Source organism: Hypoxylon fragiforme (genome assembly GCF_022984875.1).
Source record: "Hypoxylon fragiforme strain CBS 206.31 chromosome Unknown GGS25scaffold_1, whole genome shotgun sequence".
In the NCBI taxonomy this organism is placed as follows: domain Eukaryota; kingdom Fungi; phylum Ascomycota; class Sordariomycetes; order Xylariales; family Hypoxylaceae; genus Hypoxylon; species Hypoxylon fragiforme.
The window spans coordinates 612796-635855 of NW_026054756.1; the positions used below are offsets into that span (position 1 = coordinate 612796).

A 23060-nucleotide genomic window follows, 5' to 3' on the forward strand; every position below is an offset into this window, starting at 1 on the left:
ATGATATATAGCGAGTTGCTGAGGTTTTGAAGGCCAACCATGTCAGGTATTTGGTGCATCGTAGCGTCACCGGGGGGATTCTTTCTTTACCTCTTGATTTGTGCTTTGATTTACTGTTTCGACGGTGTATAGGTATAGCATCATTTATTGTCCGGGGTTCACGGGTTCAAGATTCGGACCTTAAAAAAATAGGGAGGCTTTTTTTCTTCTTCTCGCAGTTCGTATCGCACTTGATCAGTTATGCTTGTACCGCATATGATATTAATACTTCTTGATCTAGGAGCTTTATAGCACAGGTTATCAATATTATCTTCAAACTATCTTGACCTGGTATGTAGGTACTTACCAGGTACCAAGGTAAGCAGGTAGGTGATCCGAATCATCGTCTTTGTGCTCCGTTGACAAAGAAGCTAGGCTTCGTCCGGGTGAGCCGGAAACAACCGAGCACATTCTCAACCAAAATCTTTGTCTTACCCCTCAAGCAAACATATCAAGCAGGACTTCACTGCACGCAATGTGGTCGCTTGTCGAATGAAATGAAAAAGCATTCGAAAAGATGAATGATGGAACAACAGCTACAGCACGAAACCACGAAATGACCTCAGGTAACATCACAGGAGGGGAAAATAATGTGAACAGCCAGGAAACTCTAGGATGGAATTCTTACCAGCAATATCCACCACCGGAGGCCTTGCCAGAATACATCAATAGGGCTCTCCCACGACGGCCAAACTCAAGCTCGTCGTCGGTATATGACTCTCCCGATGGAGAAACCCCTCGACAGCCAGCGCCCTTCTTCCAGGCCTCGACGAGTCAATATCATGACGATGACCCCAGTAGTCCTGGCCCTGCCGGCATTTTAGACGAGGCGGGACTGGCTCTGGTCCAACCTCTTCAGCAGCAGCAGTCAATTGCGGGAATTTCACCATCACAACCCCCCCTGCGGCAGGGGCGGCCGTCGGAGTCGGAGATAGCTGCACCGCAGCCTAGGCATCCTACCCACATCATTCTCGGCGGCTCCAGAGACAGCGGGGACTACGTGGTCAGTCCCGTCTCTGCCCCCCTCCCGGGAACCAACAACAACAATAACAATATTCAGCCATACGAGGTCTCGCCCATCTCGCCCGGCGACTCCCAGCGCAGCCTCCACTCCGCCACCGTCTCGCCATCTATCCGCGACACCGGCTCCGTCGCAAGCCGACACTCGTCCCTCCTCCCCATTACCACAGCCGGAGGCGCGAATCTGAGCCAGCAGCCAGGACGGATACACGTCCCGCTATCGATATACGCGGATAGCCAATCCTCTAGGAGCCTACTCGCTGCAAGAGATGGGGGTTTGCATGGATCCTCCGGGAGCCTGTATGGGTCCCGGCAACAGGAGGAGAACCAAATCCGCCACCACAGCGACCCCGGCAGCCCTATCACCGGCGCCGTCATAAGGCCCCCGACCTCATTCCCCTCCGACCCGAATCTCCGCTCCCCGACACGGCGGTCGACGATGGTGCACATGGAGCCGTTTCTGGTTTCCCCACTAGCGCAGCAGCCGCAAATGCAATTGCCATTGAGGTCTGCGCGGCGGTCTCCGAATTCGCGGGACAAGGGCAGTGATGATGATGATGCTTACGCGGAGCCGCGGCGGCGGAGCAGATCGCCTTCGGCACCTATAGCGGGTACTAGCACAAGCGGCGACACCAACAGCATCGCTAGTAGCGGCGGCAGCGGCATGCTCCTCCCCTTCAAAGTCTCCTTCGCCAGCAACGACAACAACCCGCAGCAGAGGATCGAAGGGTTCTCAGCACGCCCGCGCACGGCGCCGGCGCCGCCACCCCTAAAGCTCAGCGAGAGGCCGCTCGCCGACACGTACGTCAAGACGCCGTTTCCGCTGTTGCTGACGTCGACTTTTTCGGAGGGCGAGGATGAAGGGGGCAGGCAGGTTTTGAGGAAGAAGCAGAAGGAAGGGGAGGGAGGGAAGGGGAAGGGGAAGGAGAAGGGGAAGGAAGGGGAGAACCCGAGTAGGAGTAATAGTGGGAAGAGTAATAACAAGGAGGCGAAGAAGCGGAACCGTGTTTCGAGTCTCCCGGGCTTCGGGTTCGCGAGGTCGTTGTCGTTTAGGCAGAGGGGGTCTGAGGGTATTGGTTCTGATGCTGTGGGTAGTAGTAGTGGTTCTGGCGCTGCGGGTGGTAGTGGGAGTGCTGATATCGCCCCTACTACTACTACCACCGGTGCCAAGGATAAGGATAAGGGGAGCAGGAAGACAAGTCCTGTGCCTAGGGTCAGGAAATTTCTGGCCAAGGCGAAAAGGTTGGGGTTGGGCCGTGGATTGGGCATTGGGACGACGGCGGAAGAGGCGAGGAAGGAGAGGCGGAGGGAGGAGATTAAACGTCAGATAAGGGTTGGGGAGCCGCAGTCGCGGTAAGGAAAAGACTATGATATGAGCAAAATGTCGTGATGTTTGTATGGAAGGGCATTGACAAACTTGACTGGTACTGCGATCGTTCAGAGATTAGGGTTAGCGGTTGGCTGAATTGAAAAAAAAGGGGGACTTTGTGCCTTGGGCTTATTCAAGCATAGCCACGGTTAGACACCTAGGTACCTACCAATCAAGGTAGACATTCGTACTGTCGATAAAATAATATAGTATAATAACGATACGACCAATAGTCACCATCAAATCACGAGCTATTTGGCTGCCTAATTCTTAGCCGTCACTCCCCCCTTTTCTCGGGTTCTGCCATTCCGGACCGCCTTTTCCGGCAACTCCTATACAACTCTTATATAATCATTTGCAAGATTATCCTCATATAGCTGGTCTTCTAAACCTTATATTTAGGTCCCTGTCTATAAAATATCACATCTAACTCTATAGAACTGCTTACCACCATTTAATCTCCCGCTGTAATTTCCGTGATGTTACTCTTCGCCAGCCTATTAGTCTCGTCCAACACCTCCACCATCCTCTTCCTAGCCTCCCCATTCCGCTCGTCGCCCGGCTCGACCATGCCCATGTGCTCCATCGCAATGAGTATGACCGACTCCATCAGACGCAGCGCTATCGGGCCCGCGACGCCCTGCTCGTAGAACGCCGGGGTCTCGTTGACCTCCAGGAGCCACGCCGTCCCGTCCGCGCCGACCAGGAAGTCGACGCCGAACAGCTCGAAGCACTTGTCTAGCGTCGTGAAGCGGTCCGCCATCGTGTGCACGGCGCCGCGGAACAGCTCGGCGGAGACCTCGCAGATCTGGTCGAACACGTGCTCTTTCCAGCGCTTGCCCGGCAGCAGGTCATCGGGCGTCGCCCAGAAGTCCCGCATCGACCCCCGCCGCACGAAGTCCTCCTCGTCCTGCAGCGCGGTGTTGGTCAGCGAGGACCCGAGGCTCGGGTTCCGCCAGGGGGGCGCGTAGTCCTCCAGCGCGAGCAGCGCCAGCATCTCCCGGAAGACGTGCACCTTCAGCCGCCCGATCGACAGCACGTACGCGCGGATGTGCCACTTCCGGTTCTCGAGCGGCGTGATGGAGGTGATGTACCGCTGCGCGACGAACTCGCGCATCTCGGACGAGGGGATCCGCCCGCCTTCTTTGAAGACGTAGGGTTGTTTTTTGGGCGCGCGGGTAACGGCGGCGGAAGGAGGAGGAGGAGGAGGGGGGGGGTTGTGGTTGGCCTTATTGCCTCCTATTGCGGTGAAAAGACCGTCTAGGGAGTCAAGACCGGGGGTCGCTAGAGTGGGCGAGAATTCGCTCCCATCTACTGGCATCTTGTCGGCTGTCGTCAGCCTAGCAACTACGTCGCGTTCGGCCGCCGGCTCCTCCTCCGACTCTTCGTCCTCGTCTTCGACTTCATCTTCGGCGAGCTCAAGATGGCTCGCCAGCTCCTCCATGGTGCTGAATAGTCGGATGCCGGCGCCGCAATCCACCAACGCAGGCTTGAGAATCCACCACTCGCGCTCTTCGGCAGGCCTACTCTCGTTCTCCTCGAGCGAGCAGAGCAGGGAGAGGTCGTCCGCCGCCGTCAGCGCATCGTCGACATACTCGGCGTAGTCGAGCGACAGGCGCACGGTGGGCGGGGCGTGCGTCTTCAGGATGCTCTGCGGGTTCTTCGCCGTCCAGTGCTCGACCACGCGCGCGAGGTAGTTCTTCCGCGCCAGCGCGTCGCTGTTGGGGTACGCGTTGATAAGCGCCCTGTCGGCGGCGCTGACGACGGCGAAGTTCCGGTTGAGCTCCCACCCGTCGCAGAAGTGGAAGACGACGGAGGCGTCCAGGGGGAAGTCGGAGAAGTCGTCGTAGAAGATGGACGAAGGCACGTGTCGCTGGATCAACGCCTTCAGGTGCGAGTCGAGCCATGGGGAGGCTGCGCGTATGAATACGTGCATCTTTGTTTTGTCTTCCATTTTGTGAAAAGAAAACCTGACCGAAAGGGGGGGGGGGTTTCTCTCTTAGCGAGTGATCTGGCCTTCTGCTGGAGGGAGGACTTCTTGGCAAGGGATTCCGAGGTGGATGGGCATGTGTTCCATAGGGTTCAGCGCGATGACAATTTCCGTCCCGGATGGCGACATTGAGCGGTCTCGATTTCCGTACAGGGGAAGTGGGAGTATGGTGTTCTGTGATGAAAGGTAAATCAGATAAATTGTAGGCAGGCATGCGTCTGCTTATATGGTAGTCTTCGTCTCTCGCGACCGACTCCCCAAGAAAAAGGAGTGACGCCAAGACGCATCGTCAGTACCTGTTACCTAAGAACCGTCCGGTTCCCCACCGGGGTGGTTTGAATTTTCGAGGAAAAGATTGGACGGGTGTTGGGTTTGGAAACGTAAATCATTGCGAATAACCTCGCCGTGGCTCGCTAATCCCGGTCAGAGGTTGCCCTGCGCGGTGCCGTATATGCGAGAAACCCTGATCTTCGAATGGTTACTGTTACGTACAGATTATAGGACGGAGAGGCTTGGCTGGGGCGGTGGGAAAGGTTTGCTAATTGTATATATCGTGGTCCTGCAGATATTATACCGTTTTCGTTTTCTTGTTGAATGAAATTGTGTATCTGAGGTAAGAAAATATGCATTGATCTTTTGGTGTAGGCGACCGTGATATCGCCAAGCTTACCTGTACCTATTTGCAAATCTGGAATGGTACTTATTACTACGACTAGAATTAGATATAGGTAGATAGGATACATAACATTTAAACATTGAGGTATAGTAATATATACTGGTGCGAGTTGGTGACACGAATCGTTTCCCCTTAGTGCACCTATCTCTTACATGGTGACTACTTAGTAGGGTTTAGCTGTAGCAGACGATGAACTCCTAATCCTACAATATCACAAACTGTAAACTTCGATAGTATATCTAGGATGAAATTGAGGATGTTATCTATTATCAGTCATCACACGTCGAGCAATTGGCAAGGCTGTATAGAGGTACCAGGCCGGTCGCACATACCCTCCCGAAATCCCGGATGCAGTACCCACTTTAACTCGGATGTCTCGACCGGTCGAACCCCCCTTTCTAGAATTCATGCTTAACGTTGGGGATGTCACGTGCTCTTAATTGGTAACTTCGCTTGAACGGGTAGTTTCATCCCAATTCCTCAGAATTTATGTGTTTTTTCATATCGTCTATTGGAACTACGAAGGTACCTATTGATATATTTAATCATGTGTGTAATTATCATCTCAAACGTCTCACCAAGCTAAACTACTGTCTAATTAGCTTTCGCGAGGATATGCTTCTTAGCTGGCTCGAACACAGAAATCACCACTTCCTGGATGATAGGCGATGATACGTCTTGTTCTACTGTCGAGTTGAGGTGGTGGACCGTGCGGGTGTCGAAGTTGAGAATCGTTTTGATGTATTGGAAGTCGTCTTCGCTGCGGAATCTTGGAGGTCGTCTTGGTCGCCGAAGCTGTGGTAGTCTTCTTAGTCTCAGAAGTACTAGTGGCCTTCTTATCATCGAGAGCCCCTAATTTCTTCCTCACTGAAGCCTCAATCAAATATTAGCCAATGCTAAATGACACGGACGGTTATCATACACACTAGGATATGGCTCACACTTCTTCTGTAGGTACTTCCAGGCTGACCTTTTCGGTAGGAATCGGCGATCTACTCGACCGTAAGTACATGAATCTGCCTACCTAGGTTAAGTACCCAGCGGTAACCTAGGAACCTTGAAACTTCCAAAGTTATGTTCATCAGTCCACTAACTCTTATTATAGATCCTGCCTTCGATGATCATGGAGACCTCTTATTATCCGCGGACGGCCAGCAAGAATATACTCACAGCATGCGTCGGATAATCAATTTGGCTCTTTTCGACCAAGATACACCTTGTCACAACGCCGATTCAATCAGCTTCTTTGCTGCGGCAATGTAAGAATTTCACGAATACATCAATGAGCTACTCCCAAAGGAGAATAAATGCTAAAAGCAGTATAGGTTCATTTCCAAATGGAATTGGGAATCAGGTGAAGCGAAAAGTTACGAAATATGGCGTGACGAAGAAGACGAAGACGAAGACGGCGAGGTGTAATAACTGAAATTCATAAAATATATTATATTGTAAGAGGATGAAAAGTGAGGGATATCATTGTTGAGAAGTAGGAGGGCTAGGAGGAAAAGGGGGGAAAGGGGGGTCAGTCACGTGATATAGCTTTTTGGAGGTGTGTCTTTCCACTCTTGAGGTGACTTCATTAGATCCCCTAGCCAAGTGGCCAAACGTGGCGTATCGTGTTCTCGGGTTAACGATCATAAAATGTGTTAATAACACCGATGGACTTAACTAATAGGACATAGTTACCACTCAACATGTAAGCATAATGTCTTAATGTCCTAGCGGAGTTAAGATCATATAGCCTTATTCCCGAGCTCCTAAATGACATATAAGAAAAAGAAATGAGGCTCCAATGAGTGCAGCTGTGCTTTATTAAGAGTATTCAAATGGAATTTGTTTCTCCCTGACATACTGTAACAAGGTACAAGACTTCTAATCTAGAATGGACCAGCTCAATTCATTATTAGCATTCCATGTAGATATGGCTTCATCAAGCAAGAGAATTGTGTTAATTACTGGTAAGTCGTTAGCATATGAGCTGAGCGACCTTGGACTTATGTGGTAGATGGTAAATTGTATACCGATAGAACTAACACCAGCATAGGCGGGAACCAGGGTGTGGGCTACGAAACAGCGAAGAACCTGCTTGTTTTCTCTTCCGAGTACCATGTAATCTTGGGGAGTCGCGACCCTTCCAAAGGTGCAGCTACCGTTAAACAAATTCAGGCAGTCGAGGGAGTCAAAGGCACAGTATCTTCAACTCAGATCGACGTGACGGACGACAAATCGGTCGATGCCGCTGCGGCACGCATCGCGTATGAGTTTGGACGGCTTGATATCCTCGTCAACAATGCAGGCATAGTTTCCACGGCTAGCCCTCCTACACGAGAAGTCTTGCGACGAATCCTAGAGACAAACGTCGTCGGGGCGATGAGCGTAACGGAGGCCTTTTTGGGTCTACTTCGTAAAGCAAAACATACACCACGAATCGTTTTCGTGAGCTCGAGCACGGGTTCGATTACACACGCTGCTGACCCCAACTCCCCATACTACATCTCCGGCGCGGTAGAATATCGTACCAGTAAAGCGGCGCTTAACATGATGATGGTCATGTATTATGCGCGGCTGAAGCTAGAGGGCTTTATGGTGTTTGGTGCTGACCCAGGCCTCTGCGCAACCGACTTTACCGGCGATGCCGAGTCTTTACGCCAGAGGGGTGCTGCTGAGCCTTGGGAGGGTGGTAAGCGAGTTGCATCGGTGGTGAAAGGAGAAAGGGATGCCAATGTTGGGAGAATAGTGGGTGTGTATGGAGTGTCTCCATTCTAATCAGCTGTGGCTGGCCATATAGGTTTCTAAGGTAGATAAAAGTCAGGTCCTGTACTCATAAGAAAAGAAAAGAAAAGGATATGAAGCAATTGAAAGGGAAATGGGAGGTGATTAATTAAAGTATCACGTGCAACTCAACCATTACCATGTACTAGGTAGCTTGTGCGAAGTAGTAAAGTACCGTGGGGTAAGTACCCCGCGGGTTATGATACGTCAGTCCGGCCCCTAGGGCCCTACTAGGAGTCTAGGACAGCTAGGCAGGTACCTGAAAGAAACATTCAAAAGAGAGCGATCGGAACTAGCCGGGGGCTTAAACGGTGCCTTATTCACCTTTCCCCATTCAAGATGACCATCGTCAACCACAGCACCTCCGACGCCACCGAGAGAGACAGCTCACCTCCTCTGACGGAGCTCGAAACGGCCGAGATCCTACAAAGCATCCGACATTCCGCTACCCTCCCCGCCGACCTCGCCTTCTCCCTCGACTTGAACCGCCAACAGCCACCACACTCACCACCGTTACAACCACAAGAACGCCCGTCGACCGAAGAATATCCCGATCGGGCTTCGTACTACTGGGATGCGTCGACGATGGCCCCGCTCAATGCAATCTCGGCGGTTAGTATAGTTGCAACCTATCTATCTACCTACATATTCATAAACATACCTATCTCTACCTACCCCTACACATCCAAACGATAGAAAATAGCAATAGGACTACACCAGGACAAGAAAGGGATGAGAAAATGCTATCAATAAAGAGCAAAACCAACTCCATCATCTCCAACCCATTTACTCCCAAAACTACCTAAGTACCTGCTCATGCGATCAAAAAGGCCGCCATCGCGCGTCTGCGCGCCTACAAGCCCGCACCCTTCCCCACCTGGGACCGCCTCCCGGTGAGCCGCCGCGCCGCCGTGCTGATCTTGTTGTTCGCGGACCGCCGAGGTGATCTACGAGTCGTCATCACAATGCGGGCTGCTAGTTTGCGGAACTTCTCCGGTATGCCCCCCCTGGCCCCTAGAAGATGCCTACTTATCTACCTATCCAACAAACACACTATAATTCCGATGGAGGAGGAGAAGTACTGCATTTCTGGTTGCTATTTTCTAACGTGTTGAAAAAATACAGGCCACGCAGCTTTTCCTGGGGGAAAGGCCGATTCTCTATCAGAGTCGCCGTGTAAGTGTAGCTTCGTGTACCTGTAAAAAAAGGGAGGGGGAGTGTTTAGCACGACCAGGTGAACTAACCTACTGTGGTTTTTTTCCCACGACGATAGATCAAATAGCGCGCCGCGAAGCCTGGGAAGAAATCGGGCTCCCCATGGATGACGCTAAGATTCCCAAGCCATTCCGGATCGAGCCGCTGTGCTGCCTGCCGTGCAGCATGGCGAAGACGGAGCTGGCAGTGCGGCCGTGCGTGGCGTTCCTGCACGCCGACGACGAGGCGGGCAAGCCGAAGGCGATGGTGGACGAGGGCATGATTCCGCGGCTGGACGCCAAGGAGGTCGCGGCCGTGTTCAGCGCCCCGCTCCATAATTTCTTGAAGACGAAGGATGAACAACGCGAGGGGGAGACGATACCGCCGGGCGAGTGGTACAGCGGGCGCTGGATATACTGGCATGAGAACCCCTGGCGGGTGCACAATTTCAGCGTGCCGGTGAACAATCAACGAGTCACGAAACCGAAAGTACGGGATGGCGGGCAGGCCGCCCTGGCCGATGAGCTAGAAGGAGAGCAAGACACCATTGAGCGTTTCCTGGTATGGGGTCTCACGGGGCGTATGTTAGTCGATACTGCAAGGATCGCCTACGACGAGGAACCCGAGTTCGAGCATAATGCTCATTTTGGGGACGAGGGTCTCATAGACAGTTTAGAGACGAAGGGTCTGCTCCCCGAGAAGAAAAGGGTGGAAGTCGGACTAGACGCGATCAAAGACGAGGAGGTCAAGGACGCAAAAATGTAGATGGATGTAAAAAGTACACCCATAGATTTTTGGCTGTCCTTACATTGCAGTGTAGATTCATACTAGGCTCAAGCCGTCCGTATCCGTAATTCTAAACATCGCTAAACTTGTGGTCACACTCTCACTCAATAGAACCGCTTAACGTCGTCTCCCTCTTTCCAATAGCCTCATCATGCTTTCTTAATCGATTTCATGCTTCTTGCTTCGACACCCCTTTATTAACTTGTAAACTCGCATTCTGATAAATCCAGGACCTCATTCTCTTTAATGGCAAGCCGTTTCCTTAGTTGCCTTCGTACGCGAACCGAAGAAGTAGTATCCGAGGCCGGCGCCGATGGCGACGGATAACATAACGAAGCCGTTGTAGGTCATAAACAGTAACCTGTTCGTTTACCCGGAACATCAGCATTGATTGATGGGGCGGGAAAGGCATAGAACAGGGCTTTTCTTTTACTCACATAATCATAAACGCATAGAAGTTCTGCACGCCGTATAGCACAGACTTGACCAAATGGGCCCGCCGCCCAATCGCATCGGCCTGGCCACTCCGTCCTACGCCAAGCAATGTCGCGCTCTCAGTATTTGGTTCGCCTCCATCGTTCGCAACGGTAAGATCTTAGCCTAGGACTTCCCCCAAAAGGAGCTCCAATGAAAAAAAAGGAATACAAATAAATTCATTTGGGCTGCTCGAGATGCAGCAACAGCGGTTGGCGAATGCCGTGTCACACATTTCTATGTGTTATACGACAGATGCCGACCGCTACCAGCTTAGGCAAGTAAGGGAGGAGGGGATGTATGTAAATCGGGGATTGGAGTGTGTGTATGTGTATGTGTATGTGTGTGTTGTGGGGCCAAACAGTAGGTACTCACTGAGGGAAGCATCCTGCTTGGTAGCAATTGACTGCTCGTATCGTCGGATGGCCTCACGGAGAGCCTCGTAGCCGGCGCAGAGGGCGATGATGGCCAGCAAGCTGAAGATCAGGGAAGTGGGACCGCGAACGTGCCACTGACGGAAGACGATGCACAGGTTGGTGGTGTCCCAGGTGAAGAGCATCTAAAATCGATAGAAGCCAACCATTAGTGTATTTCTTTTCTTTTCTTGTCTTGCGATTTTCTCTAGGTATAGGGGTCCCTATAATCGGTACCCAATGGGAGGAAAGGGAAGGGGTATCGTGGCGTCGAGAAGGAGGCGCGAGATAGGTCGGATGCGCGCTCAGCGCAGGTCGTCGTGCATAAGGCTAGAGAATGCTTGTTTAAAGAATGTAGGTACGGTACTCACGTTCATACTGCACATTGGCATTGGCATATCGCCATGCCCCATATCACCGTGGCCCATGTGTCCATGATCCATATGCGAGTGGTCCATGATGACGATCGTTGGTCTATCAGTTACGAGATACAATTCGTTGAAGTGAGGTGGAATTGAATGACAAAGACGGGAAAATAATCAAATTGAAAGTTGTATATGACAATAGATATCAAGAAATATGTGTAATCTAAAGACAAGAGAAAGAAGGAAGAAAGAAAAGTATTCAAAAAAGTTGCTTGATGCTACTTGATGCTTGATAAACAGTTGGAAACTTGCTTAAATGTGCTCAATCCCCGTTGAGATGCGTGACGATGGTGTCAGATGGTTCGGTGTTGATAGGTGGTGAACCTAAAACGTCCCCAGAGTTAGGTACGAGCCTGCGCTAGTAGACCGTACTAACCAGGGTAGGTTAGTGGTAGGGGTTGTCCCGTTTGGTGGATACACAGATCCAGATGTCGCCTGTAGGCATTAGGTAATGACATCCCAAGAGGATACAATGTACATGTAATGAGGTAAGCATGCAGTGATATAGTTATGGTGGGGGTCATGAAGCTTCTTCCTTTCTTTCAATCTTCCCTTTTAGTTAAATGTTAGGATAAATGTTAGGATCAGGATAGCAGCGGCATCTCGCGGCAGAGTCACTTATCTCTCTAGTCTTTTGTGATTTATAAGGAAAATTGAAGTAAGTTAGATCAAGTTAAGTAATAGGGATCTGTGCTTATTACCCGGCTTCTTCTTCTTCTACTTCTACTTCACTCACTTTGATTTCTTATTGACTTCAGACACATCCATACAAGAATTATCAAATACATACCGAGGTGCCCAGGTAACCAACCAAAATGCTTTCTCCGCCAGTAAACCTCCCGAAATGGTAAGCCAGTAAAGCCCTCAATACCATACTGTGAAAGTACGGGTATGACGTGGGTCTAGGCTAATAGCTAGCTGCCAAGGCTCGAGGAGAACTCTCACCTCCTGAAACCGCCGGTCAATAACTATTGCGTATACAACGAAGACTTCACCGTCATGGTGCGCAGATACATTTACCAAACCCTACCATATAAAGAGAAGTTATCTCTTACAGTCTCATAACTGACTTATCATCGTTGGTCTCTAGATCGTCGGTGGTCCCAACTCCCGGACCGACTACCACATCAACCAAACCCCTGAGTGGTTTTACCAGTATAAGGGGGCTATGATGCTCAAGGTCGTCGATGATGGCAAGTTTAGAGACATCATTATCCGCGAGGGCGATATGTTCTTGCTTCCGGGGAATACCCCGCACAATCCCGTGCGCTTCGCCAACACTGTCGGAGTCGTGCTTGAGCAGAAACGGCCTCAGGATACCATTGATCGCATGCGCTGGTACTGCCAGGAGTGCTCCGAGGTTGTCCACGAAGCCGCCTTCCACTGTACCGATCTAGGTACCCAGATCAAGGCCGCAATCGAAAAGTTCATGTCAAGTGAGGAGAACCGGAAGTGCAAGAAATGCGGCGAAATCGCCAACTCTGTTCCAAAACCTGGATCCATCAAGGATCCAAACTTAGAATAAAGACAAGCCGCTTCAGAGAGGCAATCGCGGTTGGAGCAAATTCATAGTTTGCCCTACATTTAACGTCCATGCTTTTTTATGTCGAGGAAATCGATTTCTACAAACTCTACCAGCCGATCATATGAGAGCTCGTGTGCTATAACATCACAGTCTAATAGTTGTGGTCTTTTCTATGATTTTCCACCCCTTCTGAACGATGACGGGTAACGCAAAGTGAGCTAACCTAGCTAACTTAAGTGGGTATTGAACTGCTACGGCTTTTCTCATATTGCGATGACCAGAAATACCTAGCAAACAAGTTGAACAGTACGGTAAAGCTTTTTAACCATTCACTAGAAAGTAGGTAACTTGCCCATTGCCTTGGCTAATATAGATAGGTAAGTTATAAGGAGACGCCGCGCAATACACCAACAAAACGGCACGGTTCTCCTGCCTAGCCAGCCGTGTCAGATGAATATCTAGATAATCAAACCTGTTTCGCCTAATCTTTCTCTTTCAATGATCTAGAAGACGCGTCATATGAAACAGCGAATAGTCTGTTCGCCTTTCTCGGTATCTGCTTTTAGTGGCTCGGATGGCATCCTACTTGGGACCTTTAAAGCTGCTAGGTAGATGTCAAGAAGTTCAGCTGGTCCACCTACACTTTTAACGCAAGCAGTCATGTCCAAACACGAGGGTCACCAAGCCCTACCGTGGAAACGTCGCAGTCAGCCAAGGGAGCGTTCAAAGCCTACCCCAACATCCTCGGTAGTTTTTCATGGAAGAGAAAAATCTCGTCTCGCCTTCCTACCATGGGAACTTCAGCTCATGATCATATCGCAACTCGACGTGCGAGCCGCTCTAAACCTTCGCCAGACCTGCCGACTGTACTACCAGTACCTCACGCCGGCCGTCATCCAGAAGATATTCACTGAAAACGGCTACATCACCTTTGATCTGTTGAACTGCTGCAACGAGTGTCTGGCCACCCCCGTTATAGGCTACCTCGTCCTTGACGACTCGCGACAGCGCGATCCATGGCGGTCCATGTGCTTCCGCTGCTGGCGTGTCAAGCGCAGTCCCGCGTTCTATAGCCAGCCGGACACCATGGTTACGTTTGTCAACGGCAGGAGCGGCCACGTATGTGTGCTCTGCGGCTGGCCCGTGTATGTGTACACCGTTCATCCGCCGTGTCGCAGAATGATGCTGGCGATAGAGTCTGTATGGTGCGGTGTCAGCGGTCTTTACTTTTGCATTATGGTCCTCGCAGTCGCAATGGCCTGGTCTAAGTATCCTGACGACTCGACAGTTAAATATCCCGTCACGGTAAGCTCTTAGGCAACTCGCCTGACTCCTTTCGCAAACTATGAATTACGTGAGTGGGAATTTGGAAGTGGACGGATGACTGATATATAAGTTCACAGTTCAACTTCATCCTCTCCTTTGCATATTTAATCCTGTTGGTCTTAGATCTCATGGAATTAAATACGTCTCGCTGGCGGCTGCCCCTGGAGCTATTTTCGACCATTGTTTGGATGCCGACCGTGTTCCGGATGGCGCAGGAGATCATGGACAAAGGAGCGAGCTGGAGCTTCTACCCAATTCTCGTCTGTGGGATCTTTGCTGCCAATGTGTAGGTTGCTCTCTGAAAAAACTTCTTGGTTTGTTCATTACTTTCGTAGGAACTACCGTGCTAATCAGGATACGAGTACCTAGGGTTTCACATATCTTGCATCTTATAGGAGTTGCCATTCTATCTTACGGGTACGATTCTAGAAGCCCGGCCATCCCGGGATTGTCGATTACACGCAAGTGCCTATATATTTTATGCTCTTTTATGGCGTATTGGGCTCGTTCTAAATACCGCTAAACTTTGGCTCAGGAGGTCTGGGGATTAGCCTGCCACACAACTGATAGACTTGGCAGTGTATGTTCACAATTAAGATCCAAGGATAAACTTTCGTTACTGGCTGGAAATATAAATAAATACAAGATTACATTGCGTCGTACTTTCCTCTCCGGCGTACCTGCCTCCATTCAACAGGTACCAGTCCTGCTGGATGGTCCGTGCACTGATCATATGGGGAGCTTCGAGAAATGGAACATTTCCAAGGTTACTACATACTACTAACCTAGGTTAGTAGTATGTACATTAAAACTTAACACAACACAGTGCAGCTTCAAAGTATAGGAGGTCGCTCTATCCACTAGATAATCCAGGAATGAGATCACCTATAAAAAGCTGGAATGTTGTCCGAAACTTGGCTTCAACAGTATGAAAGCTCATCTTTGACAAGATAGACCTGAATACAAAGAGCGTCGTACACTTTTCCGTTTTTCTTACCTCGCATCTGATGATATCCTTCACAATTCCTAACTTATAGAATAATTTCAACTACCTCAACTACCTCAGCCACCTCGACCACCTCAGCAACCTCAGCAACCTCAGCAACCTCTGCAGCTTCCGCGACCTCCGCGACCTCCGCGACCTCCGCAACCTCCGCAACCTCCGCGACCTCCGCGACCTCAGCGGCTTCTGCAGCCTCTGCTTCAGCCGTCTGCGCGGGTATCTCGCCTGGGTTGACGACTTCTCCCCCCGGGTTGAGCTCTGCACCCTCTGCCTCAACAGCTTCCTGCTGGACTTCCGCCGCCTCAGTCTCGGCGTTGGCGTCATCTAACGCGTCGCGGTTCTCCTGCGAAGGGTCGCTCATCCATTTCTTCAAAGCATTGATCGCCTTGATCGCGGCGTCGCCTAGTATGCACGTTGCAACACCTAACGCCAGATTCTTGCCCAGAGATTTCCACTCCTGGGCAACCGCCGCATCGCTGGAAGCGCTGCCCGGGGAGTTCGTGCTGCCGATTTGGCCGAACAGGTTGGCATCAGCAGGCGGAGTAGCGCCGCTCTCCCAGTATCTGCCCGAAAACTGGTTCCCGGCCGTGGGATTAGTCTGACTTGGGGCTTGGTTGATGAAGAAGGAGATGCTGACATTGTTGGGGTTGCCATCGGCCGACGACCAGCTGAGCGTCTCGTCTGAATACGTGTACTTTTGAATCGTAGCGCCTTTGAAGGTCACCTTTGGGTTGGTCTCGTCCCCGGTAATCGCCAGTTCTCCCACCTTGTCCCAGGTGCCCGACGAGGACTTGAGGTAGGTCTGGTACGTATCCAGCCAAGGAGTAATGGGCGTAGGCTTGACCGGGGGCGCCGGGTCTGGCGGCGGCACTTCCCCAATCTTGCCTAAAATATTATTTGTCGTAGGCTTGGAGCTGACTTTAAGCCAGTAGAGGCCGTAAAACTGTGGGCCGACATATGATCCAGCGGGTAAGGGCTTGCCGTTGTCATCAGTCAGCAGCTGAAAGTGAAGCATGCCAGAAGAGGAGTTGCCGTCATCGGCTGACCAGGTTAGTTGGCTTGAACTATACTGCCAGCTCGATATATTGCCACCGTCCACTGTGACGGTCCCCTTCTGCACGAGAATCTGCGGACCGGCCTTGCCGCTCACGTTGGTGGTATACTTTCCATCGTAGCTGTCCAGATTTCGTGACAGCTCATATTGGTAGGCGGTCCCGATCGCTTCCGGGGTAGTGTCATATCCTTGTTCCTTCAGCCAGTCGGTGATCTTTTCGATACCGTCGGGCTGGCTCCTGTACTGGCTGCAGATCTGCCCATACTGCGTTGCCAGAGTGGGGTTGCGGAACTCATCTTGGACGAATCTCGTCGCAACGTCGTCGGCAGAGCTCTTCAGCACTTGCCGGATCAGCCCGGAGTTAGCAAACTTGAGGGCCTTCTGTTCAGGCTTGGTGAGACCATCTATGCGCGCGATGAACCTCTCCCGTGAGGAACGGAACTTGGAGACCTCCTTGGGGTTCAAAGCCAACATCTCGAGCACTTTGTAAAATGCCGGAGATGCCCGTGTCTTACGATAGTTGGCAGGCTCCTTGCGGTTGGTTAGGGCTTTGACAGCCGCCAGCTCGCGTGGTCCATATGGCTTGTTGGGCGGGTAGGGCCCGAAAGAGGCCGTGGTCGCCGGCTTTGTGATGAGTCCGAGAGATTTGGCCACTGCTTGATCTGGCTGCAGCAGAGTCTTGGGTGGAAGATAGAAGGTCGATATGCCGGTAATTCGCTTTGCCACCGCCGGCTTCTTCAAGTCCTGGATGGTATATCGATCCCGAATGGGGGCGGCAAACGTCAGTTGGGATGCCACGTAATGCACGACAGGGTGGCCAGGGCCATAGGAGTCAAGCAGTCGCTGAACAAGGATTTGGAACTTGGTGTTTTTGAACCCTTTGAAGTTGAAGCTTAAATCGCCAACGGCACCCACCTGGAATATGATAACGTGGCAGTCTTTGGCGATGGGGCGTTTCCGCAAGAGCAGATCTGTTGCTTCCAACGTTTGACACCCTGGGCGAGACGGATCGATGAGGAGGTCGGCAAAGAGGCAGTCCTCTGCGGACACGCCAGGCAACATGATGGCTTCATATCCCTCGCTGGCGGCGATGCTCACGGCACGATGGGCAGGATTCACGAAGACTCCTGGATGTCCATAGAATACTCCAACAACGGAGAAGCCCTTCCGCACTTCCCGAAGCATGACCTCGGCCATCTGGATGTATGTTTGATGACGGGGCTTGCCATCATCATACATATTATACAGGTCCACGGCGTTCTTGTTATGGTGCTCAATGAAGGCATCCGTTCCAGGGTCTGCGACGCAGTAAAACACCTTATCCGCGTGCTCTATGTGAGATACTGCCTCCAAGGTAAACTGCGACATACTTCGAATCCCGGACCCGACAATCACCAACTTGCCCGGGTGGGAGCCATGTGAATGTGGTCTGCGGTGCTCACTTGTACTCATCCTGACTATTGCTTGAAGGGGATGTAAAGGGGTTTTGATAATTGTCTGGAAGTCAATAAGGGTTGGTAGTAGGCAGGTATGTACTAGACTCTGGGAATCAAAAACGCCCTTCACACTGCTCATCTTTATAGTCATCGTTAGCTGCCTTGTTAGGCTCAATTCGACTTCACCCACCAACGCCAAAGAGGCCGCGAAATAATATCATATACGAGGTGAAGCGCGTTTGTTTCCATCACAATCATGGACTTTCCGCCAACAGGAACTAATACCGACACATCTGTAATATACCTAAAGTGTGGAATGAAGGTGAGTGAGCTATGCATCAACCCCGATCACATATATTAATTGAAGAATATAGATGAATTCTTAGCATGCATATTCATGTCTACATAGGATGCCAAACCGGTCTGTCCGCTATGCTAGGCTAAACGAATTCTATGAGTAAGAGAGGCCAAGGATATTCCAACATTAATCCTCGGCTACCTAAAGTAGGCCAAACGCAGACCTACCTAGGTACTTACCCGGTGCATGATTTATTGCACATTATTATATATCGAGATCTGTAGTACCATCCTCCTCAGAACTGCTAACGAAAATCGTCAGCCTAGCTATCGTCCCCCCTAACCGTCCCCCAGATTACCTATATCCCGCAACAAAGTTCTAGTCGGCGAACAGCATATGAATCAGCGGACCGCATCGACTGCATGCAGTGGCTTTATATCGGCAGGAACCTTTGCAGACGTACCTGCAACCATCCCCGGAAACGTCTTGGTTGCAGTAGTAGTGGTGATAGTGGTGGTGGTAGTATTAGCAGTATCCAACATCGGCAAAATCTTGTATAGGGGATGAGCTTTGCTTGCTTGTTCTGGCCTGATCCTAGTTTCTGCGTCAATATATTGCCTCCTGCTGGTTTATCACGCTTCAGCTCCACGAAAAGAAACCCCAAAAAACAAAAAGAGAGGGCTGTTTAATTAATCGAAAATGCGAAGGCCCATATTCCCCTCGACCGCGCTTCGTCTGGCTTCGAACCTTCCTCTCATTTCTTCTCCTTCTTCTCCACCCTCCCCCTCTTTCATCGAGATCCGGTGATGATGGAATCCTGTGACCTTGATGAGTTTCGCTCCTTGTACACTTCTGGGGGTTTCCCACGACCCCACGGGATCTGATCACCCAGTTATAGTGTCTCGACGGACGGTACCCAGCACGCTTTCCCCAAGGCAATGCAATGGAGCAGGCCAGGAACAGTGCGAAACACGACCGGGCTTTCAAGCTATGGGAGGACGTCAAGGCTCGGCCGAATATAGCAGCGTACCTTGCCTGCAACAGGAGACAGAAGTACCTGGACTGGGGCCTCTACCGGCACTACGATGACAATGATGTGGTTGCCGAGTAGCTTCTACTACCTACCTATGCAGCGGAATAAGGGTTCATACAGATGTTTCAACGAATGGATACATGTATTCAGTAGCATGGGTCAGGTTATGTAGGCACCTACTAGGTACTTATCATTTTTTCGCACGCGATGTATAAATCATCATTATTTTAAGCGCAGGCTGATCTTCTAAGCTCACAATCATCGTCACCTCGGGTCAAAATGAGTTAAAAACCCCTTCTATTAAGTAGCCTTTTCCATTGTTCCTCATAGGATCTGGGTATCAAATACGTTGTCTCATCTCTATTCCTCCTTCGCCGCCTCTCCTCCTTGCAACCTATGGATAGAAAAGCCCATCTTCACCTGGCCCCTAACCAAGCAATCCAGCCCCATAAAAGTCTAGACTATACTTATATAAAGGGGGCAACTCCTCCTCGAGAAACCATTAACTGCCTGGGTACCTAAATATATACCTCTGACCGACCTTTTTTTTTCCCACCCGACCACCCTGCCGGTGCGATGCCAAGCAGATCCAAAGAAACCCAAATTCCATAAAACGCCTTGTGTCAACGCCCGCAATTACTTAGTAAATTGCTGTAATGCAACGCAAAGAAGATAAAGTAAGTGAAAGTACCTAATGTACTTGATATAATGTAGGATGGAGGGAGAATCCCCAACGACATTCACCTTCATAGACTGCTTACGACCCAGTCTTTGTCAGCCCCTGAAAATTAATCCACTGACACCTACATCCACCGGTACCGCCATCGATACCGCCGAGGGACTCATCAGGGCTATTATTCATGCCGTTGATCAGCGTTCCCGCGAAACCACGGTTTGTGATGATGAGCTTGGCATCGGTGGTGTTGATCTCCTGGGCAGGAGTGACGCCGTAAGTGAAATCAATCTTCTTACTCTGGTCGCCGCCGTGCATGTCCTCGGTAATGGTAACAGGATAAGGCATGGTACCGGGGGAGGCGGAGGCGTCGGAGCCGTTGGTCCAGGGGACAGCAGAGCCGCCGAGGAGTCGTGTCGTGTTTTCCTTGCGCGTCCAGATCTGCACGAGGAAGCGTGTTTGCGCGAACGTAACAAGCGACTTGGCCTCGCTCTCTCTCGCACCACCGTCATCGTCTGCTGCGTCCACGCTCACGGTGTTGACCATGTAGATCGTCTTGTCGAAATAGCTGTAGAAACCATAGTGCTCGGTGGGCAAGCCGCGGTCAAATAAACGGACGGGTTGCTGGACGGGCAGCGGGAATAATCGGGCTGGGCCACCGGTGCCATCACCATTCAACGTTGGGGGAGGAAGAATATTCGTCAGGTTAAACCCATCGCCGTCTGCCGAACCAATAGCGTTATTAGCGCCTTGACGGCGGGTAAGCATGTTCGGGCCAATGGTCTCGTTGACCGACTTCAGAAGGCTTATGAAGAAAGGCGTGGCTTCTCCGGCTTTCTCATCAGCTTCAATATGATCAGTGGTGTTTCCTAAGAAACGCATCTCTGCGATCGAAGGTGGCTGTGGGTTGGGAGTAAACCCGGCATCTGTCAAGAACTTATCGGACCCCTCTCCATCGTTTGCGACCTGCCAAAGTGCCTTGGTATTGTTGTCGTATTGAATCTGGAATATGAATTCGGGCTTGTTGGGCGGGTTAGGTGCGACTGAGTCGTGCTGTTCCTTTGGCAGAGAACATGACCATGCTGTTTCCGCTGTCAAAGTCATACAGCCAGATCTAGCTTCGCTATTGTCCGGCCCAGCCACTGTCACAACTCCGGTCGGCATTGGAGGGAAATCCGTCAGGTTGAGCCAAATTGAAAAAGGCTGACTGTCGTTCACTGGATGCTGTCGTGTGAAGACAACAGCCAATACAATTGCGAGAATGATAGCAATGATTACACCAGCTATAACCCCAAGGCAGACACGCCTCCTCTTCCTGCCTTCTCGGCCGCTACGTCCAAAACAACCCGTGTTAGAGATACAACCGCGGCCTCTCCACAAGCCACCTGCTTTTCTTGCAGCTATTTCTTCCTTTTCGTGACGGCGCCTTTGCTTTTCGGTCCTGTTGGCCTGTCCTCGAACTTCGAAGAAATGGTCACCAGGCACATATGACCCGGGGGCACGATCTGGAAGTACCGCATTTGTTGCTGAGCGCTGCATAGATGGTGTAAGAGGGATTTCCGCCATGTCGATAGCCCCTTGTGAAGTCATTGTCCCCGGTAGTCCCGAACTCATTGGACCGGGAGATGGAACTGGTTGGGCGTTGTATATATGTAAGTCTGGAGGCGGCAATATTACACCAAACTTGACTTGATTAGTCTTCTTGGGAGGTGAATACGGAGGTGGCGATTCGCTCGGTCTTCGGTTCTCCTCGAGCAGAACTCTACCCTTCTCAGATTGTGTCTCGCGATTCCCTGGAGAAGCTGAACGAGACAACGTCCCCACTGGCTGCGATGTGCCCTGCTGTTCAGGGGCAGGGACTACAGTGTTACTAGTTAAGCCCGATACCTTCAAAGGATTTGAAGTGGCCTCTTTACCCTGTTGCTTGGACAGAGGAGATTCTGAGGAACCGGCCTTTTCATTACCCCCAGCCCACCAATCTTGAGTGGGTGGTGACGCGCTAGGTCCTGCCTGTACTTGCTGCTTGTTAAATGGGTTCCATTGCTGTGATGACTGACCGTGTCCGTTTTCTTGTGTTTGCTGCTTGAAGGGATTGGTTTGTTGCATGAACGGGGTAGTGACATGGTCCCACCAGCCATGGGACCGACTACCAGCGCTCCCAGGGCTTACTGTCACTGCTTTAGGTTTCAATGACTTGCGAGTTGCCAAGGGGCTTCCATCTTCCTCAAAAAGAGTGCATGGAGTTCCAATAGAATCGTCATCATCTGGATCGTCAAGCCATGTGCCCTGTGCTGGTTTAGGCTTCAAGTTCGCCGGTAGTGCAGGCACAGGAGGCACATCGGTGCTCGGTACAGGGCCACCATAAAAGCTCGGTTGCGAATAAACACTCGATGCAGCTCTAGAGGCCTGATGGGGTGATTCGCTTGCTTCTGTGTCTGGAGACCAAACAGAGCGCTGCTGTTGCGACGTGAGATATGTAGCATTCCCCGTAGTTGTAGTTGTAATAGTTTTTTGGGGGTATTTGCGCATGTCTATTGGAGTCTCAATAATTGCCGTTTGTGGACTGACCTGATGCTCCGATAGGTTGTCGGAAGGTACTGCAATTCCGATAACGATTGGTCGAGCCGCTGGAGAAAGGTCCGCGGACGTGCCCCTCGTAAGTTCATCGCCAAGTCTAGAGCTGCCAGCATTCCCTGGCTTTCGCTTCAGCCACGAGAAACTGCCTATCGAGGCAGAAGAAGGCGACCCTTCTAAAGCATGAAGAGCAGTGGGGTCAACAAACTTGACCGGACGTCGAAATGTCGACATGTCTGTTACGAGTTTGATGCCGGCTTTCGCATTCTGGGCCTTTTGTCTGCCTTTAGACTTGAGGCGAACTGGTCTTTGGACCGAGTGGCGTGAAGCATTGCGCGTACCATTCTGGGTGGTGGTCGATCTGGTTGGTACCTGTCCTGTTTCGTCCGAAATCTGAATGAGGAATCCATTCCCATCTTCTCCCTCCTCGTGCGTATCCTCTCCTTCCTCGTCCCAGTCTTCCCACTCGTCCTTCTGGTTGGGATGGTTCGAGGATGCCCCGGGCGGGCTTTGTATGGTTGGCTTGCTGTAGTTCATGATGAACCGACCGCGAAAAGAATGAATATAGTAATATCAAGTCAAGAATACAAGAAATGCTCTGTAATGCTGCTAAACTCAAAGTACCAGCGTTGAAAGTTTTGCAAATCAAAAAAAGAAGGGGAAAAATAAAAGAATAAACAGATAATGAGTGACTCTAGAAGTTAGATGTGATTGTCAAGAAAAAAGAAATGCCGCGGAAGTTGGCACATATGGAATTCACGAAGTGAATGAACAGAGGATGTCAAGTCATTAAAAATCATCTATAGATCCCAAATGAAAGAGTCGAGAATTATTGTTGTGTCAAGATGAAAGAAGGGCCGGCCTACGCGAACAAAGGCTCGATTTGAGAACAATGAACGGAACTTGGAATATGAGCAGAATAAATTAAGTAGGTACAAAAAATGATTGTAAATCGAGACGACGGCTGGCAAGGACTAGTG

At 50.8% G+C, this 23060-nt stretch overlaps 10 protein-coding genes across 10 annotated transcripts; 6 read left to right on the forward strand and 4 right to left on the reverse strand.

Moving 5' to 3' along the window:
* The first annotated feature begins 228 nt into the window (after positions 1–228).
* On the forward strand, positions 229–2505 carry GGS25DRAFT_7966 (uncharacterized protein). The gene has a single exon (XM_049266028.1). The coding sequence runs from the start codon at positions 557–559 to the stop codon at positions 2414–2416; it is 1860 nt and encodes a 619-aa protein (XP_049120962.1). The 5' UTR covers positions 229–556; the 3' UTR covers positions 2417–2505.
* A 377-nt stretch (positions 2506–2882) lies between these two features.
* On the reverse strand, positions 2883–4607 carry GGS25DRAFT_526835 (TTL domain-containing protein; the record flags this gene model as incomplete). The annotated part of the gene is made up of 1 exon (XM_049265042.1): positions 2883–4607. The coding sequence occupies exon 1, from the start codon at positions 4380–4382 to the stop codon at positions 2883–2885; it is 1500 nt and encodes a 499-aa protein (XP_049120963.1). The 5' UTR covers positions 4383–4607.
* A 1419-nt stretch (positions 4608–6026) lies between these two features.
* Positions 6027–6513, forward strand: GGS25DRAFT_516493 (uncharacterized protein; the record flags this gene model as incomplete). The annotated part of the gene is made up of 3 exons (XM_049263207.1): positions 6027–6096; positions 6200–6353; positions 6420–6513. The coding sequence occupies 3 exons, from the start codon at positions 6027–6029 to the stop codon at positions 6511–6513; spliced, it is 318 nt and encodes a 105-aa protein (XP_049120964.1).
* A 502-nt stretch (positions 6514–7015) lies between these two features.
* GGS25DRAFT_516494 (NAD(P)-binding protein) lies at positions 7016–7860 on the forward strand (the record flags this gene model as incomplete). Its single annotated transcript, XM_049263208.1, has 2 exons — positions 7016–7052; positions 7139–7860. The coding sequence occupies 2 exons, from the start codon at positions 7016–7018 to the stop codon at positions 7858–7860; spliced, it is 759 nt and encodes a 252-aa protein (XP_049120965.1).
* A 264-nt stretch (positions 7861–8124) lies between these two features.
* GGS25DRAFT_8371 (NUDIX hydrolase domain-like protein) lies at positions 8125–10279 on the forward strand. Its single transcript, XM_049266062.1, has 4 exons — positions 8125–8478; positions 8697–8862; positions 8992–9042; positions 9140–10279. The coding sequence occupies exons 1-4, from the start codon at positions 8206–8208 to the stop codon at positions 9823–9825; spliced, it is 1176 nt and encodes a 391-aa protein (XP_049120966.1). The 5' UTR covers positions 8125–8205; the 3' UTR covers positions 9826–10279.
* Positions 9958–11768, reverse strand: GGS25DRAFT_8171 (Ctr copper transporter family protein). Its single transcript, XM_049266044.1, has 4 exons — positions 11105–11768; positions 10696–10879; positions 10284–10377; positions 9958–10207 (listed from the first exon to the last, which is right to left on the reverse strand). The coding sequence occupies exons 1-4, from the start codon at positions 11189–11191 to the stop codon at positions 10090–10092; spliced, it is 483 nt and encodes a 160-aa protein (XP_049120967.1). The 5' UTR covers positions 11192–11768; the 3' UTR covers positions 9958–10089.
* GGS25DRAFT_8153 (3-hydroxyanthranilic acid dioxygenase) lies at positions 11714–12989 on the forward strand. The gene is made up of 4 exons (XM_049266041.1): positions 11714–11816; positions 11932–12005; positions 12085–12160; positions 12249–12989. The coding sequence occupies exons 2-4, from the start codon at positions 11974–11976 to the stop codon at positions 12681–12683; spliced, it is 543 nt and encodes a 180-aa protein (XP_049120968.1). The 5' UTR covers positions 11714–11816; positions 11932–11973; the 3' UTR covers positions 12684–12989.
* Positions 12990–14672, forward strand: GGS25DRAFT_8154 (uncharacterized protein). Its single transcript, XM_049266042.1, has 3 exons — positions 12990–13988; positions 14087–14295; positions 14379–14672. Exons 1-3 carry the CDS (start codon positions 13296–13298, stop codon positions 14530–14532), a joined length of 1056 nt encoding a protein of 351 aa, XP_049120969.1. The 5' UTR covers positions 12990–13295; the 3' UTR covers positions 14533–14672.
* Positions 14673–15040: 368 nt separating this feature from the next.
* Positions 15041–17518, reverse strand: GGS25DRAFT_516499 (uncharacterized protein; the record flags this gene model as incomplete). Its single annotated transcript, XM_049263209.1, has 1 exon — positions 15041–17518. The coding sequence occupies one exon, from the start codon at positions 17516–17518 to the stop codon at positions 15041–15043; it is 2478 nt and encodes an 825-aa protein (XP_049120970.1).
* Positions 17519–19590: 2072 nt separating this feature from the next.
* Positions 19591–22617, reverse strand: GGS25DRAFT_512264 (uncharacterized protein; the record flags this gene model as incomplete). The annotated part of the gene is made up of 1 exon (XM_049262772.1): positions 19591–22617. One exon carries the CDS (start codon positions 22615–22617, stop codon positions 19591–19593), a length of 3027 nt encoding a protein of 1008 aa, XP_049120971.1.
* Between the last annotated feature and the right edge of the window lie 443 nt (positions 22618–23060).

Bases quoted from the DNA above. Each gene is read 5' to 3' on its own strand.
- GGS25DRAFT_8371 (XM_049266062.1), top strand. From the start codon at position 8,206: ATGACCATCGTCAACCACAGCACCTCCGACGCCACCGAGAGAGACAGC. The intron at 8,863-8,991 runs GTATGCCCCCCC...GAAAAAATACAG, and splicing joins TAGTTTGCGGAACTTCTCCG to GCCACGCAGCTTTTCCTGGG. The intron at 9,043-9,139 runs GTAAGTGTAGCT...CCACGACGATAG, and splicing joins TTCTCTATCAGAGTCGCCGT to ATCAAATAGCGCGCCGCGAA.
- GGS25DRAFT_8171 (XM_049266044.1), bottom strand. From the start codon at position 11,191: ATGGACCACTCGCATATGGATCATGGACACATGGGCCACGGTGATATG. The intron at 10,378-10,695 runs GTGAGTACCTAC...TGCTTGGCGTAG, and splicing joins CAAGCAGGATGCTTCCCTCA to GACGGAGTGGCCAGGCCGAT. The intron at 10,208-10,283 runs GTGAGTAAAAGA...GTAAACGAACAG, and splicing joins TTCTATGCGTTTATGATTAT to GTTACTGTTTATGACCTACA.
- GGS25DRAFT_8153 (XM_049266041.1), top strand. From the start codon at position 11,974: ATGCTTTCTCCGCCAGTAAACCTCCCGAAATG. The intron at 12,006-12,084 runs GTAAGCCAGTAA...CTAGCTGCCAAG, and splicing joins CCAGTAAACCTCCCGAAATG to GCTCGAGGAGAACTCTCACC. The intron at 12,161-12,248 runs GTGCGCAGATAC...GTTGGTCTCTAG, and splicing joins ACGAAGACTTCACCGTCATG to ATCGTCGGTGGTCCCAACTC.
- GGS25DRAFT_8154 (XM_049266042.1), top strand. From the start codon at position 13,296: ATGTCAAGAAGTTCAGCTGGTCCACCTACACTTTTAACGCAAGCAGTC. The intron at 13,989-14,086 runs GTAAGCTCTTAG...ATAAGTTCACAG, and splicing joins CAGTTAAATATCCCGTCACG to TTCAACTTCATCCTCTCCTT. The intron at 14,296-14,378 runs GTAGGTTGCTCT...ACGAGTACCTAG, and splicing joins GGGATCTTTGCTGCCAATGT to GGTTTCACATATCTTGCATC.
- GGS25DRAFT_7966 (XM_049266028.1), top strand. From the start codon at position 557: ATGAATGATGGAACAACAGCTACAGCACGAAACCACGAAATGACCTCA.